The 22,336-nt window shown below is 36.4% G+C and overlaps 1 protein-coding gene across 1 annotated transcript; it reads left to right on the top strand.

The window, feature by feature from the left end:
* Positions 1-17,109: 17,109 nt before the first annotated feature.
* Positions 17,110-22,115, top strand: LOC120191840 (the record flags this gene model as incomplete). Its single annotated transcript, XM_039194735.1, has 4 exons — positions 17,110-17,487; positions 20,905-21,034; positions 21,151-21,250; positions 21,995-22,115. Coding segments are annotated over exons 1-4 (422 nt in total), but the record flags the coding sequence as incomplete, so codon positions are not given.
* Positions 22,116-22,336: the final 221 nt, after the last annotated feature.

Raw genomic sequence — 22,336 nt, 5'->3', positions numbered from 1 at the left:
TACAGAAAGGCTTGACCCATGCACCGCGCCTTACGTTGATGTGGCGCTATGTGGGGTAAGACGTGACCCATGCATTGCGCCTTACGCTGATGTGGTGCCACGTGGGGTAAGGCACGGTGCATGGGACGTGGCTTACGCCAACTGGAGCCACATCAGCATAAGTCGCTGTGCATGGGCCACATCTTTCTGCCAACTGACACGCGTCAGAAAGGCGCAGTGCATGAGCTGCATTGGTATTTAATATGAACCATTCACACTCCCCTCATCCGCCCGTTACACTCCCCATCCCATCCTCCCGTTCACACTCCCCATCCCATCCTATAAATCCCCCATCTCAACTATTTTCACCACACCAAATCCTCTCAAATCATATCAAAAACCAAACCCCGGCCAAATTTTATTTAGAAGGTAATATATTATATTATATTCCGTTTAATTTATTTTTTAGTATTTTATTTAATTACTTTTTTGCAGTTATAAAATGGAAGACAATCTACTTCGTTTGGATGAAAATCATATATCGAGATATTTTGCTGATATGGTAACATTTTTAAATTTTATTTTAATTTAAATTATTAGTAATAATTTATTTATTTAATTTTTTATTATTAGTTTATATATTAATTTTTGTAATTATTAATATTTTTAGGAAAACGACCATATATTATATCCTTCCATGGTATTTCGCAGCAATGTGTCAGATACAATACATATATTGGACAAAGGGTGGTTGCCACATTGGACCCAAAGACTCTATTGCTGCTTTGATCTCAACTCCGCAATATGAAATGACACATTTTTTTTCCCTCGTGATAACATGTAAGCATAAGTTTTGGAGGAAAAAAGCCCAAGAATTTGCATATTCTCCTTCAACAACGGCAAAAACAACTGGAAGAATGTTGCGATTACTATCTTGGACAACTGTCAATAGTAAAACTTGCTTGTATTTTCCATACAAGAAAGTCCCGTCGATCTGGACCACAAGCTTGCAGTATTTCACAGCATTGATGCACTGTGGGTAAGTCCAAAAAACCCGGTAGAATTGGCATCGATCGCGAAGAACTCGATCATTATGGTATGTATGGAAAGTTTCGAAGTCCATAATTATCCCAGGATTCAACCTTCGCACCACCCTAAACTAACTTGGAAGTTCGTTGTAAGATGCATCCCATTCGCCATGAAGTTTTTTAATCGCACTCTACTTTGCCAACCATGCTTTTCTGTATGAGACGGAATACCCATACTACGATTGTATAGCTAAAATCAACACAACAATAGCTATATGAGAGCTTGCTTTTACCAAGGGCATGATGGCTTGTCATATCACTTCAGAGTTCAAGTTGGGATGATCTTGGCTGATCCCTCCAGCACAACATGTGTGAGGACCATTGTATATCATTAGTTCCCATCTATTATTTTTCATCTTCCTCTTCGATACGCGAACCATCCAATTGCATCCGTTTTCACGTCGGACACAGTAACATACATACTTTTCTGGCGTAGAGCGGTCAACTCTGGACTGGACAGAATTACGGATATTGTAATTTTTTTTGTCATCAACACTTATTCTTTTCTTGAAAACTCCATGCCTAAATATAACTCACTATTAATTATTGATGAGTTAAATCCATAGTCACAGAGATTAGCCATATCCGCAAATTCTGGCCCGTACATTGCACTATAGTTAGCTTCATACATGTGTGCTGCAGGTTCAGTTTGTACCACATTTGTGAGAACTTCATCTATATGATCATCATCATCGGTGTTGAACTGCGATGATTCTGGGTGAACGAATAGTCCAGTCTCAACATCATCTGCAGCTAGCTCACGAAGCGATTCTTCTGGTGGAGATGAGGGTTCTTCCATGCTGTCCACATTTAGGTCGAACAACTTGCTACTTGCATGCCTTCCTCTTGAACTATAAGGCATCTCGACATTGAGATCAAAAAAGCTCGTAGTAGAATGCATTCCCTTGAAACTCAAAGCCATTGTGTCAAATGGAAACTGCACAGATTGTTGTGTCGAGGGTATCTCTATATTTAGGTCAAAGAAATTGGCAGATGAATGCCTTCCCCTTGAACTGGACGCGATGTTGTTACACGGATTATTTGTAGACCTACCTCGGTACAGATCGTAAGGAATTACAGATGAATGTCTCCCCATTGAACTTGATAGGATGGCACCATGTTGCATATTTCCCATTACGGCGTTAAAATCATTACACATTACTGTAGTTGAGCTGTCAACTTGATCAGCTTGTTTAGCCAGCCCATAGTGGGAGCTTAATGACAGACCCCGTACAACACGCACTTCAATAAACTTTACATACATCTCCGTATTGACGTCTGAATAATGATTTTGAGAATCAACTATCATTTCAACATCATCATTGTTCGATAATTCAAACGTTGTATAAGTTAACGGAAACAATGATGTTGGAAATCTGTACTGAAGCGACGACAGTCTTCTAGTACTTCCAACATGAACCTTCCTTGAAATCTTCGTTATCAGCTCCTCAAGAGTTATATTTCTCTTGAAGGATATTATAACAAAATGATTTGATACGAACACAACATCGGTTTCATCTTCCTGAATTTCTCCATCATAATAAACAATAGCTGAAATTCGCGTGATTCTTAGACTTTGAAAGGGAGACGGTCTTATATATGCAAAAAAAAAACCCTGAAACAAGCCTAATTAAATAAATGTAACCCACTAATGAATATAAAACTAAAAAGTAAAAAAGTAATTTAAAACATATCATAAAATCCAAATCACGATAAACCGAATATCAGTAACAAAAGAGTAATCATTATAAAATCCAATACTTTAAAATAAAGGTCCATGTTTCGATAATAAAGCCAACTTGAATGATAAAAATATTACAATCAGATGTACTTCAAGAGATACATTGATCTCCAAGTGCTTGATCCGGGTATTTAACCAACAGTATCTGAAAGGGGGGAAACATTTTGAAAAGTGAGCTAGGCTCAGTGCGTCCCATTATTTCAGAAAAAACATCATATGAAAAACCATCAATTATAATCATGTCAAGTATCATGGAAATCCTGATAAAACATAAGATATTAAATCATATAATATACCCTCATCCCGTACACCATGTGTAGTTCTCAGAATTGCGTCTATGGGGCAACCTTATACCCATTAGTATAAGGGGCCAACCTAAGGGAACATTTCGGGGCCCGAAAGCCTACCCAAGTGCCGCCTTAGGTCCGTAAGGATTTACCAGCTTGATCAGAGCTATACCTCCATACTCCAGCCTACCCAGATAATATCGCCATAATATATTTCAAATAACAAGGAAAGATTTCCATGATCCCTATCCGGTAAAATAATACCTTCCATTGAAACCAATTATTCAAATATCATATATAAAGTTCCATCATGGTTCATGAACCATCATCCATTGAATCATAAATTACAGTGAAGTGTATATATATATTTATCAAACCAATTAAAAACATCAAATAGTACTTAGGGAACACACCTCGATAATAGGGTCAACTGTAGATCTATTGTGTACTGGCCTCGCCACGCTCTACTACAGTTTTCAAACCTAATTCATAATAACACTATATTACTAGTGGATAACATAATTAATTTATGAAATCATAAAATTTACAGGTCATACGAGTGAATAATGGCACACGCAGTCTAACAGATTTAGAAGAGCTGGATCGAGCTGTCGAACGATCAGGAGAGTCTTTTGTACCTTCAAACAATTATAATTATCAGTCTAAAGTCTTACTTTAATCATTCCCAGCTAAAACTCTTAAGTACATATGCATTTTCCGGGTTTGACTAACAATTTGGAGGCTTTCGGGTTTGAATTTGGCCAAACGGACTGCGAAATCGGAAACAGGACGTTGAAAAATCGGTTCAAAATCGGTCAAACCGGTTTTAATGCATTCAAACTGCGGTAGAGCCTTCTCCACGCGTAGTGGTGGCGCGTGGGACCTACTCCACCAGAATTTTTTTTATAAATAATTTAAGCGATTTTGAGGCATTTACAAAGCTCGATTCACAATTTTAAACGGTGGAGAGCTCGATTTCCACAAATTCGAAACTTTGACCGCTTCACCTCCCTCACGTGCCGCCGTCGGGGACAAGGAGGACACCGACGAACTCGAAACGACACAAGGAACACGATGGTGCGGGAGGTGTCGAAAACAGAGCAATGATCGGCGATGAATTTAAGATTTTCCCCGCGGTGGTGCTAAAAAAAGGTCAGAACTTTAAATCGAAATTCACGACGTTTGACAATGTTTCACTTTAATTGATTAACAGGGTTTTATTCATGGGTCGAAAATGAAAACAATGGTGGTTTCTAATCGACGATCGGAGGTAGGACTGCGTCAGGATCGGGTTTGAAAGTAAGGGTGCGGGAGGAGGAAAAATAAGCAATTGGTTTTTGATTTTGAAATCAGAAACGCGTTGCACTTATTTAAGAACATATTCTGCTGACACTTAAAGATATAATTCAGGGCTTGGTCCCTATATTTCCTTCAACTTCTAAAATGGCCTATAAATTTTGGAAACTTTTAATTAAATCCCCAAATTTCACCAAATTACTTAAATATAATATTTTTATTTTTTTCGGGTTGTTACAATTCTCCCCCTCTACAAGAAATTTCATCCTCGAAATTTACCTTATGAAAATAGATGAGGAAACTGAGCCTCTATTGACTCCAATGTCTCCCAAGTAGTTTCTGAGTGTCCTCGGTTACTCCATTGAACTTTGACCATTGGGATATACCTATTCCAAAGAACTCGTTCGTCATTTTCTAAGATATGAATGGGCTCCTCCTTATATGACAAATCAAGTCTCAGCTCTACCTCTTCAACCTGAATGATGTGACGTGGATCTGGACGGTATCGCCTCAACATAGACACATGAGAGACATCGTGAATACGACTGAGCTGGGGAGGCAACTCAAGCTGATATTGCATCACCCCAACCCGTATCCGACCCGAATATGAGTCCGAGATGTCACATTGACTTTTAAAAACGTTATTCTTATAAAATATCAAAATATTTGAACTCTTTTTAAGAAAATACGATAATATATTGTTGAATCATGTTTGATATAACCAATTTAAGAAAATATACGTTTTATGAACAGTAAAATACGGTATGAACAATACCGTATGAACAATAATGAACAGTACCATGAACAGTGCCGAATGTTAAAATTTTTCCATATTGCTTGAGGGGAACCAATTCCCCTGCTACAGGGTACCGATTCCCTGTTATAGTACTTCTAAGGTACTGCTACAGTACTTTCATAAAATACATATAAATTCATAAAAATCTAAGTTTTCATCTGTATAAAATTACCATTTACATATATACATTTAAAACATTACAAAACTCGTTCAGAGCGTTTCTAATACAAATCCTTTTTTATTACATGCCAACTAAATTCTTTCTAACAAAATAGATATAATTCGATCTATATTTCTGATTTGATCTTCGGTAAGGAGAACTGATCTGTCTTGTTCCTCTTTACTTCTATTATCGCTTTCCAAACCTACGTGTGAAACAATCACACGCTAAGTCGATGACTTAGTGAGGCATATAAAATCTATAATATAACCATATAATATTTCATATAAACAAAATTGCATACATGCACATATATCATCATATTTCTATTCATATATCAAATCCACACATGTACATATATGATTATCTTCTTGCTTATCATTATCCTATTATTATCATTAATACATTTTATCATATCATCATATACTTATCATTTATACCCATCATATATCATTTCATAAAGAAATACACTTAACATCATATAATTCATGTAATACAATTCATATAACTAAAAACATATATCCTTTCATATAACCAATACATGAATCCTGTAATTTATTCCATATAACAAATCACATATACATATCACATTCAATATATTTATTTAATTTCTTTATTAGCCCATGTACACTGTTGAGAACCGAAGGTATGTGAGTACATTAAGGTTGTGCACTAATACTGTCACCACAGCTCGTATAAGTCCCACTGAGGGGCATATGAAATTTGTCCCGAAGGACCTATGTATTTGTCCCGAAGGACCACTGAATATGTCCCGAAAGACCGCGTACACCCTCGACTCTTGGCATGCCAACTATACCTATAGTTCTCGTATCATATAACATGGGCATTTTTTTTGTTTCATATATTCATGTACTCATATCATTGCTTTTATGATAACATATTACATGTGCATATAATCACGTAGTTTACTTTCATGTAATCCATGTCACTTTTCATATGAATTCATATTCATATGTCACATAACTCATATCACTTTGCATGAATTCACATAAACATATATATAATTTGATTCATGTCTTATTCTTATATTATCATATATATATCAGCTATGTTTCATCACTTAATCTCATATCATATAACATGCTCTATCTTCTTATGTTCATATGACATATAATGCATACAAATCATGTCATCTCTTGTTCTCATATGTTTCTAATACATCACATATATCACTAGTGCATTTTCACGTAAACATGTAAATCATATAACATATAGGAATATATATATATATATATATATCCATTTCTATATACTAATACACACATAATAATCACATAATATTTTAAAAGTTACTTCTTACCATAGAACTCCATCATTGGCTCATCGCAAGCCAATGTTTTTTCTAGAACCTAAGTACAAAATAAATTGCACTCACCTTAGCCTTGATTTGATTCAATCCTAATTCTTTGATTGTTCCGGAACTTGTTTAGGCTCAATATCTACATAAACATAATTTCTAAAACAATTATCAGAAGCTTAAACCTTAAACTTGATGTTAATAACTTAAGCTAGTTTAATAAACCAAAATTCTATTTTTTTCCTTTAGGGGGGAATCGATACCCCCCAGGGGGAATCTATACCCCCTGTATAATCTGGAATTTTTCGTTCAAGCCTAGAAATCACATTTTAAGCACAAAAATTCACTCAATTCAACTTGAATACTTCATATTTCATCTCCTTTCATATTCTTAACTTACATATACAAGATTAAACTCATTTATATCTATTTATCTCATCTTAAACCTCAAAATCATCTCTTCTTTATGAACTTCAAGAATCATACCCAAATTTCAATATGTTCTAATTTCAATTCTATCCCTTCATATCTCTTAATTAGACTGATGACAAGTCAAATTTAACTTTAAATTCAACTTATCAACTCTTTTCCGAGAATTTATTTAGAAACTCATTCTCTTTAATCTTTCATAACTTCTTCATCTTTTGATTTTAAGATAACTTAAGCTTTCCTTAAGCTTATTTATCGTCTAATGATCAAAACTCACTCATAAAATCAATAAATAATTTATTAACCAGAAAACTCTTACATTTTCCTTGTTCAATTACTCATTTGCCCTTTGACTCCTTTAATATTTACTAAAAACTTTCAGGAAATACTTTCAAATAAATCATTGAACCTTTCAACTTTTCCACTTTAATCACCAAATTCTAAAATTTTACAATTTAATCACTAACCCATAGTTTGGGATGTTACAGATATGCAACAGGTCATACCCTCTTCAAGAAACAATATGGTCCAATAAATCTTGGACTCAATTTACCCCTTATGCCTGAATCTCAATACTTTCTTCCAAGGGAATACTTTTAAAAAGACATGATCCCCAACCTCAAACTGGATATAATTTCTCCTCTAATCAACATAAGACTTATGTCTATCAAATGGCTCTTTCAAATGGTCACGGATCAATCTGTCTGTGTCCTCCGTCTCACGCACTAACTCAGGTCCCAAAGTATTCCGATCACGCAACTCACTCCAACATATTGGAGTGCGACATCTATGCCCAAGAGGGCTTCATAGGGTGCCATACGAATGCTGACTTGGTAACTATTATTGTAAGCAAATTCCGCCAAAGGCAAAAAGTTCTCCCAGCTACTACAAAAATCAATTACGCAACCCCACAATATATCCTCCAAAATTTGAATCACTCTCTCAGATTGACCATCAGTTTGTGGGTGGAAGGATATGCTATAATCCAATCTCGTTCCCAAAGCCGTATATAGCGCCTTCCAAAATCTCGAAGTAAATCTCGGATCTCGATCAGAAATGATAGATAATAGAACACCATGCAATCTATCAATCTCTGAAATATACAACCCTGCCAGCTTGTCCAATGCATAATTTACCCATACAGGAATGAAGTGAGCTGACTTTGTAAGTCTATAAACAATCACCAGGCTGAATCATTCTTCGAATGAGTCATAGGTAGGCCAGTAACAAAATCTATAGTAATACACTCCTATTTCTATTCAGGAATCTTGATAGGCTGTAATAAACCTGACGATGTTGATGTTCTGCCTTAACCTTTGACAAGTCAGCCACCTAGCCATAAAATCCGAGATGTCATTCTTCATATTGACCCAATGATATCTCTCTCTCAAATTCTGGTACATCTTATCTCCACCGGGGTGCATAGCATATGGACTACTGTGAGCCTCATTAAAACTAATATACCTTAACTCAGTATCATCAGGCACACAATATCGACCCTTAAAGCATAAAACTTCATCCTGATCAAGGGTATAGTATGAGATTGTCCCGTGCTCCACTTGCTCAAAAATAGGAAGCAAAGAGCTATCAAGAGGTTGCTTAGCTTTGATCTCATCAACCAAGGTTGGCTTAACTTGCAGTTATGCTAACAGAGTGCCATCATCATATAAATTCATCCTGGCCATTAATGACCTCAACTTCTTTATCGTCTTTCGACTTAAAGCATCCGCTACAATGTTAGTTTTACCAGGGTGATAATCAATCATGTAATCATAATCCTTCAGAAGCTCTAGATAACGATGTTGTCTCAGATTAAACTCTTTCTGGGTCAGAAGGTACTTTAAACTCTTATGATCCGTAAAAATATAACACTTTTCTCCTTAAAGATAGTGTGTCCAGATCTTCAAGGCAAATATCACTGCTGTTAGCTCCAAATCATGGGTCGGATAATTACAATTATGCGGTCGTAGCTGACGGGACGCATAAGCCACCACCTAGAACACATTCAAGTCTTGAGTGTGAAGCATCACTATACATTGTAAAATCTTTCCCATACTCTGGTTGGATCAACACTGGTGCTTGAGTCAAAACCGCCTTTAATTTATCAAAGCTCTCATTGTTGTGCCTCGCCCCAATCAAACGTCACTTTCTTCCTTAACAGCTTTGTCAAAGGAGTAGCAATGATCGAGAAGCCCTCGATAAATCGTCGATAATATCTAGCTAAGACCAAGAAACTGCGTATTTCAGAGACGTTCTTGGGTCATTTCTAATTTACAATAACCTCGATCTTGCTTGGATCGGCTTGAATACCTCGAGCAGAAATAATATGCCCCAGAAACGACACTTCTTGAAGCCAAAACTCACACTTGCTCAGCTTGGCATATAGGCAATGATTTCTCAAGGTCCGCAGAACGATCTTTAAATGCTCGTTATGCTCTGCTTCAGTCCAAGAATAGAACAAAATGTCATCAATGAATACTACCACGAATTGATCCAAATATGGTTGGAACACCCGATTCATCAAATCCATGAAAGCTGCGGGAGCGTTCGTCAAACCAAAAGGAATCACTAAGGATTCATAATGACCATATCTAGTGCGAATGTCCATCTTTGCAACATCAGACTCTTTAATTTTTAATTGATAATACCCCGAACGAAGATCAATCTTAGAGAATACTGTAGCTCCTCGCAATTGATCAAATAAGTCGTCAATCCTAGATAATGGGTACTTATTCTTGATCGTTATCTTGTTCAACTTTCGATAGTCAATACATAGCCTTAGCGACCCATCATTCTTTTTCACGAACAGAACTGGAGGTGTCATGGAAATAGGTGCAGATCCTGGATAAGTTTCAATCTCGAATTCTACCTTTTATCAGGAGGTAACCTAGGCAACTCCTCTAGAAAGACATCAGGAAACTCGCTAACTGTATGAATCTCCTCAATCGTGGACAAGGAACCTTTAGTGTTCAAAATACAAGCAATGAAAGTCTCATATCCCTTTCGGACCATACAATCAATTTCCATAGCTGAAACTATGTTGGAGAGATAGCCGCGACGTTCACCAATTAACACCACAGTCTGACCATCCAAAGTCTTCAGAGTAGCTCTCTTGTATTCACAATCCAAATTTACCTTGTATTTATTCAACCAATCCATCCCAAGAATTAAATCGAACTCCTCTAAAGGAAGCTCCATAAGATCAACAAGAAAAATTTCTCCCTGAACCTCCAAAGGACAACGCCGAAATACTTTATTCACTAACACTGACTGTCATACTGGACATGTGACTGTAACAGTACTATCAGTGTCCTGTATCGGAATCTGAAGGTTTCGAGATACCGAAATCGATACATAGGAGTGGGTGGAGCCATTGTCCAGTAATGCAAAGTATGGGATATAATAAATAGTAAATGTACCTGCAATAACCTCAGGCTCATCTTTTTCATCCCGACGTCTGGTGGCGTAAACCAAAGCTGGTTGCCTGGCTGTTGAAACTGCAGACTCTCGAGTCTGCTGGGGTCAAGCTCTACTATCAGCTCTTGATGCTGATCCAGAAGGCTTTCCATGATTACGACCTTTAGCTAGGGTATGAACTGATGCCAATTAACGCACAGGAGTTTGGGTAGCTATCCGCTCAGACGAAGCTAGTGGATAATCCCTCCGAAAATGACCACTGGATCCACACTGATAACAAAGACTCATCTTCTTACGACACTCTCCACTGTGTCGATTACCACAATAATCACAAAGGGGCACCTAAGGTAGCCTTGAAGGACCACCTTGACTTATAGCTGAAGGTGAAGATGTTGCAAGCCTGAACATTTATTACTCCTCTGAGGGGCTGAAGTACGAGTCCTCTTCTCAGACTGTGCAGATGATTCAGTAGGGCCTGAAAATTTCTTAGATCGCTCCTGATCTACATGCTCTCTACCAGGAGCAAAACCTCCACCTCCTCTACATCATTGGCTCTGCTCACAAGCACATCAAAAATCTCATCCTGATAGGTCACAATCTGCCTACGCAGCTCATATCTCAGTTCGAGGGCAAATTTACGACATCTTTCTCTCTCTCATTAGGTACCATATTGAATCCATACTTTAACAACTTCAAGAACTCAATCTCATATTCAGAAATAGTCATATCTCCCTGAACCAGATCCTGAAACTGTTATCGTCTCTGAACTAAATAACGTTCTCCCAGAAAACGGCTCCGAAAATACTCCTTAAAGAAATCTCAGGTCAAATGATCGGTAGGAACACTATTGGCCACGGACTCCCACTAGGTGTCGGCATTGCCATCTAACATCGGATACAACACCAGCAGCTCTGACCGCTCCCTGAATCAACTGTAGAAATTGTCTACCAAAATTCTCGTCCAATGTAACTCCAGTAGACTCGGGCTCAATATCGGTCGCTCCTATTATCGGTGTAGTCATGCAAATACTAGTGGCAGGAGGCAAATTTTTCGGGGTCGTAGGATTAGGATCACCTATTAGAAGTGGGGGATCTACTCGTATCTCATCGATCATGTCTGCAAATCTAGCCAGTCGACCTCGCCCATGGCTAGATCGGCGTCCACTTCTAGCACTCATTTTGGTGGATCTCGAGTTTACTACATAAGATAAAACCTAGGGTTAGATAAACACTTGGATTCTCGAACATAATTTAAATCGTAAAAACTTTGTGACATGGACTTAGTAACTTGTTTTGTAAAACATTTCAAAACCGTATTTTCAATTTGGACTCATACACAGTCCGAGGTTTAAAAAACAAAAGCTTTGATACCAATTAAATGTAACCCCCTAGACCCAACCTATGTGTTTCTACTAAGTCTAGCGGATCACATTCATGATTCTTAAAGGCATTTTTCTAAAACATTATTCGATAAATTAAAATCATGTGCTACAAAAGACATTTATGAAATTATAATAATTTAGCAATAAAAACCCACTCATAAATATAAAAATAAAAAGTAACAAAGCATTTTAAAACATTCATAAAATCCAAATCACGATAAACCGAATATCAGTAGCAAAAGAGTAATCATTATAAAATCCAATACTTTAAAATAAAGGCCCATGTTTCGATAATAAAGTCAACTTGCATGATAAAAATATTACAATCAGATGTACTTCAAGAAATACGTTGATCCTCCAAGTGATTGATCCGAGTATCTAACCAACATTATCTGAAAGGGGGAAAACATTTTGAAAAGTGAGCTAGGCTCAGTGTGTCCCATTATTTAAGTAAAAAACATCATATGAAAAACCATAAATTATAATCCTGTCAAGTATCATGGAAATCCTAATAAAACATAATATATTAAATCATATAATATACCCTCCTCACGTACACCATATGCAGTTCTCAGAACTGTGTCCATGGGGCAACCTTATACCCATTAGTATAGGGGGCCAACCTAAGGGAACATCTTGGGGCCCTTAAGCCTACCCAAGTGTCACCTTAGTCCGTAAGGATTTACCAACTTGATCAAAGATGTACCTCCATACTCCAGCCTACCCAGATAATATCCCCATAACATATTTCAAATAACAAGTAAAGATTTCCATGATCCCTATCTGGTAAAATAATACCGTCAATTGAAACCAATTATTCAAATATCATATATAAAGTTCCATCATAGTTCATGAACCATCATCCATTGAATCATAAATTACAATGAATTATATATATATTTATCAAACTAGTTAAAACCATCAAATAGTACTTAGGGAACACCTCGATAATAGGGTCAAACTGTAGATCTATTGCGTACTGGCCTCGCCACAATCTGCTATAGTTTTCAAACCTAATTCATAACAATAATATATTACTAGTGGGTAACATAATTAACTTATGAAATCATAAAATTTACAGGTCATACGAGTGAATACTGGCACACACGGTCTAATAGATTTAGAGGAGTTGGGTCAAGTTGTCGCACGATCAGGAGTCTATTGTACCTTCAAACAATAATAATTATCAGTCCAAAGTCTTACTTTAATCATTCCAAGCTAAAACTCTTAAGTACATATGCATTTTCGGGTTTGACTGATAATTTGGAGGCTTCCAGGTTTGAATTTGGCAAAACGGACTGCGGAATCGAAATCAGGACGTTGAAAAACATAAAATATGGCTTTTCAAAAATTTTAACTTTTTGGTTAAAAGTCAAAGTCAACGGGTTTGACCGACTATGTCGAGGCTTTCGACTTCGAATTTTGAAACATCGGATTCGAACTCAGGACATCAAAAAACATAAAATATGACTTTTAGAAAATTTAACTTTTTGGTCAAAGTAAACGATCAACGGTTAACGGGTCGGGTTAGGTCGGTTCAGACCAGTCAAACCGTTTTTAATGCATCCAAACTGCGGCAAAGCCTTCCCCATGTGCAGTGGCGGTACGTGGGGATGTGTGGGACCTACTCCAACGTCAAAAAAATTACAAAAAAAATTCTAAAAATAATTTAAGCGATTTTGAGGCACTTACAAAGCTCGGTCCACAATTTTGAAAGGTAGATAGCTCGATTTCCACAAATATAAAACTTTGATCGCTTCACCTCCCTCACGAGCCGCCGTCGACGAGGACAAGGAGGACGCCGACGAACTCAAAACGACACAAAGAACACGATGGTGCGGGAGGTGTAAAAAACGGAGCAACGATCGGCGGAGAATTTAATTTTCCCGGCGGTGGTACTAAAAAGGTCAAAACTTTGAATCAAAATTCACGACGTTTGACAATGTTTTACTTTAATTGAATTACAGGGTTTTGTTCACGGGTCGAAGACGAACACAATGGTGGTTTTGAATCGATGATCGGAGGTCGGACGATGTCGGGATCGAGTTTGAAAGCAAGGGTGCGGGAGGAGGAAAAATAAGCAATTGGTTTATGATTTTGAAATCAGAAACGCATTGCACTTATTCAAGAACATATTCTGTCGACACTTAAAGTTATAATTTAGGGTAAGATCCCTAAATTTCCTTCAACTTCTACAATGACCTATAAATTTTAGAAACTTTTAATTAAATCCCCAAATTACTTAAATATACTATTTTTATTTTTTTCAGGTTGTTAAAACACGCACTTCAACAAACTTTGCATACATCTCCTTATTGACGCCTGAATAATGATTTTGAGAATCAACTATCATTTCAACATCATCATTGTTCAATAATTCGAACGCTGTATATGTTAACGAAAACAATGATGTTGGAAATCTGTACTGAAGCGACAACAATCTTCTAGTACTTCCAACAAGAACCTTCCTTGAAATCTTTGTTATCAGCTCCTCAAGAGTTATGTTTCTCTTGAAGGATATTTTAACAGAATGATTTGATATGAATACAACGTCGGTTTCATCTTCCGGAATTTCTCCATCATAATAAACAATAGCTGAAATTCACGTGATTTTAGACTTTGAAAGGGAGACAGTCTTGTATCTGCAAAAAAAACCCTGAAACAAGCCTAATTAATTAAATAATATATGAATTAAAATATAACACAATAATTTTTTTACAAATAAACGTAAATAATTTAAATAATATAATTTTATATTATTACCGTATCAGAAAAAATATTTTGATGTATGCTCCTGCTTTCCAATTTTACAACCACAAAAATAATTGAAAATAATTAGTATAATATATTTTTTCAAATAATCATATATTAAAAATATTATATATTAAAAAAATTTCCTTACAACGAAAGATCGAACGAACTTCTGAATCAAAGAGAAGATTATTGTCGGGCGATGTTTACGAGTTGAGAGGATTATTGTGTGATGTTTTTGGGTTGAGAGGATTGTTGTGTGATGTTTTCGGGTTGAGAGGATTGATGTGTGAATGTTTATGGGTTGAGAGCATATCATTTATAGTCGAGAGAAAAGTTTAAAAGCTGAGAAATACGATAATTAAAAAGGCGCGACCCATGCACCCGCGATAGTAAGGCGCGACATGCACCGCGCCTTACCCCATGTGGTGCCACATCAGTGTAAGGCACAGTGCATGGGCCGCGTCTTTCTGCAAAGGGTGTTAGATCCGTAATATTTAGGGGTGTTCAAAATTCGATTTTAACCGAATTAACCGACCGAACCGAATTAGTTCGGTTAATTCGGTCGGCCACCGAATTAATTCGGTCGGGGAACGATTAAGGATTTTTTTGGAATTCGATTAACAGTTAATTCGGTTCGAAATTGGTTAATTAACCGAATTAACCTTTAAATATAATTATATTAAGAGGCCCAATCCATTTAAAATTTATTTAAAACCCAAATCAATATCAATTAATTAAAATAATATCAAAACTAAATGCAAAATGTTTGAATCAAATTAATTAGATATTATTTATAATTAGATATTATTTAAATTAATTGTAAATTGTTTTTTTAATTAAAAAAATATTAAATTCTAAAATTCTAAAAAATTTCGGTTAATTCAAAATTAATCGAATTAACCGAAATTTATTCGGTTCGGTTAATATTTTTGAAAAAAAGTTCGGTTCGGTTAACGGTAAAAGAAAAAAAAAGTTCGGTTAATTCGAAAATGGTAGTTCGGTCGGTTCGGCCACCGAATTAACCGAATGAATACCCCTAGTAATATTTTCTCTAACGGTGTCTGACACGTAAATAATTAAAAAAATGTGATTTTTTGGGAAAATCACCATTTAAAAGTTAAGTAATTAAATTAAAAAATTAAACATCAATGACTAAAATAGGAGTGAGAAGATGATTGAGTGACGAATGATGTAATTTACATTGAAAAAAGTATCATGTTGTAACGGTTTCGCTAAGTTTTTAAAGATTAGGTACTAGAACGAAACAAAAACTAAATGTTAGTTATGATTTTGAAATAAATGAAAGTTTAGGTACTAAAATTAAATAAAAGTAATTTTTAATAATAAATATATAGTTTACCCATATATCAAATTGAGGAATTAGGGGTTGCTAGCTATCTTATTTTCATTGTGAAAAACAAAGGAAAAGTTTGCCGCGTGAAATACAAAAGAGAAAAAACCCTATCGCTTATTCTTCACTGTGGCCGCCGCCGCAATTCAGTTGTCCGTCGCCTGAATCATCGTCGTAGTTCGATTGTAGCTGTTGTATCCATGTCCGATTGTGTTTTCTCCATTGAAGGTTTTGTTGATGCGTTTGTGTGGTTGACAGTCGTTTTCCGCTGATTGAGAATAAACGCTCATCCACCTCCGTCGTAGTAGAGGTTTCAATTCAGTTACTAGGGAGGCCGTCCAGGTAACTGTGGTTCTGTTGCCCAGTGGTTCTTTGGAGATTTATGCTTTCGAAAACAATAAAGAAAAGAAATGAAAACAGAATGCAAGTTATAGTGGAAATAAAAGAATAAGATAATAAAGTAATATTAATTGATAATTACCGATTCCTGGAATGCTTGTCAAATTCCAGTTCTTAGATCTTTTGAAATTTTGTAAAATGATACTAATAAACAATATATTTATTTATTATTTTACAGTAATATGCCATATTTGTTGCAAATGTTTAGTACGGTAAGTGAGGAATTACAGATTTGGAATTTAGTGGAAGAGGGGAAAAGTAAATATTAATATGCTAGATTGAAAAATATATATATAGAATACTGGAAAGTTGTAATGTTAATTTAAGAATTTGGGGTTATACACGAAATAATAATACTTAAAATTATTTGGTAGGATCGAATTGAGCAGGATCTAATGTCGTAACAAATCTTGGATAAGTGCCGCACTGTAGGTGTTAATTTCACAATCGAATAAGGTGTGTGTCTTTCCCGTATTTATTTAAGTAGGATATGAATGTTAGATAGTCGATTGGTGGTTGTTTGTTGATTATCTGTTTGATGGAGTCATGTGGTTGATTATATGACTATTACGATGATGTGATGGTATTGTTAATGAACTCTTATATATGATTTTCGTTGAGTTATATATGGTATTATCATGCTTCACAATTCACATGTACATGCATTAGGTGAGAGAGTAGTTATCGCCGTCTGTTAAGATATGTTATGCCATCAATTCCGTTGTTTCCAATCATTATGCTGCCAACAGTTTCGTTTAGTTTCAGCATGAACCAATGCATGGAAATGCAACTTTCCGCCGTTTTCCTTTATTTTTTTAATTTGTATTGTTAAGCGGATTTTTGTTTTGTTATCTTTTTATTCAGTGTGTTGGTTGCGAGTGGGATAATTGAATTGATTGAGAGAGCGCTGTGAGGTGAAAGAAAAAGGAAGAAAAATGAGTAGGCTATCGTTTAGGCCACGCCCATTGGACATACACAAGAAGCTACCGATTGTTAAGTCAGTGAAAGACTTCGAAGACGATGACACTCCTACTTCCGCTACTCGTAACTCTCAAATGCTGCGTCTTGCTGCTGTTGAGGTCGAAACGGAGGTACCCTTTTTCACATCTTTACTTTTCATAACTCAAATTTACTCGCATTTTGTAATCTCAAGGTAATGCAAAATCCTGCAAATTGGTTTTAGATTAATAAATTTGCTTTTTTATATAAATGCAGCTTCTTGGAAAGCAGTAATAGAAAATTAGAGCTTCACAACAATGAGACTATTTTTGTTCAAAAACTTCACATGATTTGGCATTGTACAGGCTGTTTTTGTTAAACTATTTTTTTTTGGATAGAAGTTGGAGGTCTCATTAAAATCTCCCTTCGTATTCGTTCACATACTAAAGGTATGTTAACATTGGAAGGAAGAAAAGTAACTTAAATTTATTGATAAAATACCCAATACAAAACACACACAAATATCCTCTCATGGTGATGTACACCATTACATACACCTTAACCCATATAACCTCATCCAAAGCCACAGTCTAATCACCTTACATCTAATTACACCACAGTAGGAATAAAACAACGCAACAAAACATATTACAAATTAAAAGCAACACCTACAACCATATAGACTAACACAACCACAATTGAAGAGACAAGATCTAATGGGACTCGTCTTCTTCAGGAGCCCAAGAGTTTGGTTTGAACGAAGGCTCTATCACATGCACCATGACCTTGAAGAAGTTGTCACCAACCTTCAATTCCACCATCGCATCAATTCTCGCAACACCTTTGTGAGGACTTGAATATTGCCCGATCAAAGGATGGAGACTGACAACTTTCGCGATAGCTAGTAATAAACCCCACTTATCAGCAATGTTCTTGAAAGTATCCCAATTCCATGCGTGAAAAACACCCTCGCAAACTAACATACTCGACGACACTCCATTACCAAACTCTCTGACCAAGCTTCGACTAAGGAGAACCACTCTGCGAGAATCTTTGATTTATCGTTCTTCACACTTCTCAAAGAAGCATTTTCTTTGAAAATCATTAAAATCGCATTACCAGCAGCTCTCATTAAGGTGAAGCCAGTGAGGCCCTTCGCTTGCATTTGTCTGGCGAGATGACCAATTTTGACAAAGTCCTGCACCACCCCACTAACAATTGCTCAACACTTGAAGTTTTTCTTCATCTATAACTCCTTCAACTTTAAAATGATTCTTCCTCGAAACATCTTCCATCCCGGACTTGCGAAGAACACCTGTCGAGGACTTTCTCCAATAAGAATGTCGAGGTTTGAATTTAGCAAAAGAAACACCAATTTTGATGCCGTCGATACGAGAGCCATTCATTTTTGAGATCGCTCTCCTTGATTCTTCGATTGATGCGAAGCGAATAAAACCAAAGCGAACTCCTTTTGAATTCCTTTTATTTGGGATAAAAGCATCAAGTACTCGACCATGAGAGCAAAATAAAGATCCAAACCTCTCCTAATGGATCTTCTCTGGTAAATTTTCAACAAATTATGTGAAGCATCCAGACTTGTCAACTCTGCACCCCTTTGTGATTGACTCCCTGGATCCCTCGTGTACACCATTTACTGCAGACTTGTCATCGCAACACACCGGTATAACAGGCACATGAATACTAGATGCTACAGAAGCTGGATTTGGCAATGGCAGTACTGGAGGAACATGAGAACCTCCATACTTGTCCAAAGCATCAAATCTGTAACTACTACTCAACAACAAGATTCTTCCTTGCCATCTCGATGTGCAATAGGGACTTCAACTTAGCATCAAAAACCATTTTCTGAAGGGCATCATTGGCAGCAACTGCAAATTTAACAGTTGAGAAGAGAGCGAAACCCTTGGGCTTATCTCCCTTGAAGCTCAAATGCGAATCTTCAAAACCTGGAAGCCATCTCAGAAAATTCTGCAGCTCTCTCTCTTTGACAGCTTCAGGCATACCCATAATGAAAATAGTGCGAACTACATCATGATGAGAAGGGTGAGATGACAGAGAATGCGCAGCTGCAGAGGGTGGAGGAACTTGGACCGGAGTTCTTTGCTGAAGATAAGGAAGGATTCCAGCACCCGACATGTGATGAAACTGATGAAGTAAAAAATCCAGTGACCAAACGAAATTCCTGCAAGCTCGGCGATGGAATGCTGTGACTGCCGGCGAAGAAAAGAAGGGTGGAGGTGATGAAGAGATTCCAACAGGAAAAACTTAAGTCTGAGGAAAGAAGAAGCTGTGCAGAAGACCTTCAACTAACCATCAGAGATGGTTTAGAACGGGAGAACACCTTGATAGAACCAAGGCTGTTCTGTTTTTGACTAACCGGACAAAGAAAGAATCTCAGATGATGACAGCGAAGTCCGGACGCTAGAAGAAGGGATTAGTTCACAAGAGAGCGACGAGCCTAGTGGAATGAGGGTGAACTGGAGACGGACGCCGGCGTAAATCGATGAAAAACGGCGTTTAGATCTGCGCCGATTGAATGACTTTCTCGTAAATCTGATCTGGAAAATGGAATCAGAGTGAGGAGACGATCTTCCAGAGGAAAAACGACGGCCAACAGATGACGGAGTGTGGCGTCGGACGGCTGTCGGCGGACGTCGGACGGCGATGGTAAAGATGAAATGATGAATGAAGAAAAGATGAATGAAAACAAAAACACCTTGAAACCAAGAGAGAAGCGGGAGCTTCTCTCACTAGGTTTGAAATTCAAAAGGTAGATTTTAAACTATTTTCAATCCTGTGGTTCTCATAGCTCAAAGTCACTTGCAATCTGTAATCTTAAAGTTTCTGGAAAATCAATAATAGAAGTTTGAGCTTTGCAACAGTTGAGGCTATTTTTGTTCAAGAACCTTAGTATGAATTATCATCATACATTATGTCTCTGGCTTTGTTTGGTTGATGCTTTTGCTAGTTGGTTCCCACTTCTTAAAAGTTGCTTGAACCGAAAGAAGTTAAATAACAACTCATGATGGTTCTTGAAATGGCCAAGTAAATGTTACTCTAATTGCAACATGATTGGTTTATATATAAGTAAAATTGTGCATTTGTTATCTAAAAGATAATAACTATTATCCTTCAAAAGTATGTTGTTTCTCTTCTGAACACGCTTTTTGCTTTGCTTATGAAAGCAAGGCATGCAGCAAAAGTATGAACCAAACAAAGCTTAAAGAATTTAATTAATGATAGGTAGTTGTATGGTTTTTAGGAACGTGTTTAAAGACTATGAAGTTATGTTGATTTGAAGTTTTAATTGTAGTGCTACTAGCCCAGAGAATGGGTTCACAACTTTTTACTCAATGATTTATTATTTCAACAAGTAAAAATGCAGGCATAGTCAAATTACTCTGGACATTTTTAAGAACAGTATGCTATTGCGCAGATTTCTCAAGGATGACTCTTGTTTTTTGTAATTTCTCACGTCTCTATGCTATCAAGGTTATTAGTATCCTACATATTAAAATTTGTCCATTTAAATAGATGTGTTTTTTTAGGTACAACCAATCGCAACCAAGAAACCGGGTTCTGAAATACCTACACCTCAGTTTGTTGTTGTCGATACATATGAAAGAGATTATTCTCGCACGTTCTTTCAATCCACATCCTATTTACGAGCAAGGGGAGGTTTGTGAAATCAGAAAGATTCCTTTCTTTATTCTCAAAAGCTAATTTGGATGGTTCTTTTATTGTGATAAATCAATTGGTGTTAGCATTCTAAAAGTCTGTTCTATCATCTCCAGCCCGGGGTGAGATTGGAGAGTTTGTTGAGTATGATCTTGATAACGAGGATGAAGATTGGCTTCAAGACTACAACAAATAAGAAGATTCTTGCACCTGAAATGTAATTAGTAAATCTTGATTTTACTATTTTTTTTTCAGTTCAGTTAGATGTTCTGAGTAGACATTCACCTGATATTTCCAGCAAGATTGTTTTATTAACTCTTCCTTGTTTTCTTCCTTTATTCCTTGAGTAAGAATTGTGGGAAGCCATATAGAGTGTTAAAGTTGTCTAAATCTGAGCATGGAGAAGCTTATTTAGCTGATTTTATTTAATCTATGAATATCTAAAGAAGTGTTCAAAATTTATCTCACTTATTTAAACTGTATGGGGATCCAGTATTCTTTCACATGAATTTCTCAATCATTTGAATGATCTAGGACTTCTTTGAATTTTATACATGATGTTGTTTTAGTTGCATGAATCGAGTTTTTATATAAGAGATTGCTGATTCACTTGCTTTAACCAGCTATGAACTAGAAATATCCATCAGCTCTTTCTGCATGTAAGCACATTTTGATGCTTTCGTTTGTTTTATTACTTCAATTTTATACGGGTATGCCTGCCGAAAGCAGGCATAATTTCTTATTTGGTTTCTTCATGGCCAGCGAGAGCTGATTCTACTTGTTTTTTTTTCGTAAATATAGTGCTATATTAGATGGATGATTACCACACCAAGGGAAGGTGTTCTCATGGTCTTTGGCAGATTCACCCTAAATTTTATCTATTTATACAATCTCAAATCAGTCAAGTGTGATTTACTCCCATATCTGCTTATTTAATTCTGCAGTCGTGCTTGATAATGCAGGTGGAGAGTCTTCTTTTTAAGTTGGAGGTGTTGGATCATAAATCTCGTGAAAGAGCAGGAGTTATAACACCTACACTTGTTTCACCAATTGTGCTGTTGACAATGGATGCTGCTATGAGGTGATATTTTGTTTATTATGCAGAAGCTGACGGGTTAGGTTTTTATTTATTTTTATGTATCCCATATCTATGCTCATCACACCGTGGATTATATTAATTTTCAACATTTAGAGTTTCCATACTTAAAATGGCCATCTAATAGGCTTCAATGATCTTTATGAAATTACATTTGATAAGTGTAAGAGACTCACTTGATTATCTTAATAGAGAAAACCATCCTG

This window comes from Hibiscus syriacus, unplaced genomic scaffold (genome assembly GCF_006381635.1).
Source record: "Hibiscus syriacus cultivar Baekdansim isolate YM2019G1 unplaced genomic scaffold, ASM638163v2 tig00004177_pilon, whole genome shotgun sequence".
Taxonomy (NCBI): Eukaryota; Viridiplantae; Streptophyta; class Magnoliopsida; order Malvales; family Malvaceae; genus Hibiscus; species Hibiscus syriacus.
The sequence above is the reverse complement of the archived record's forward strand: the minus strand, read 5'-3'. Positions and strand labels throughout refer to the sequence as shown.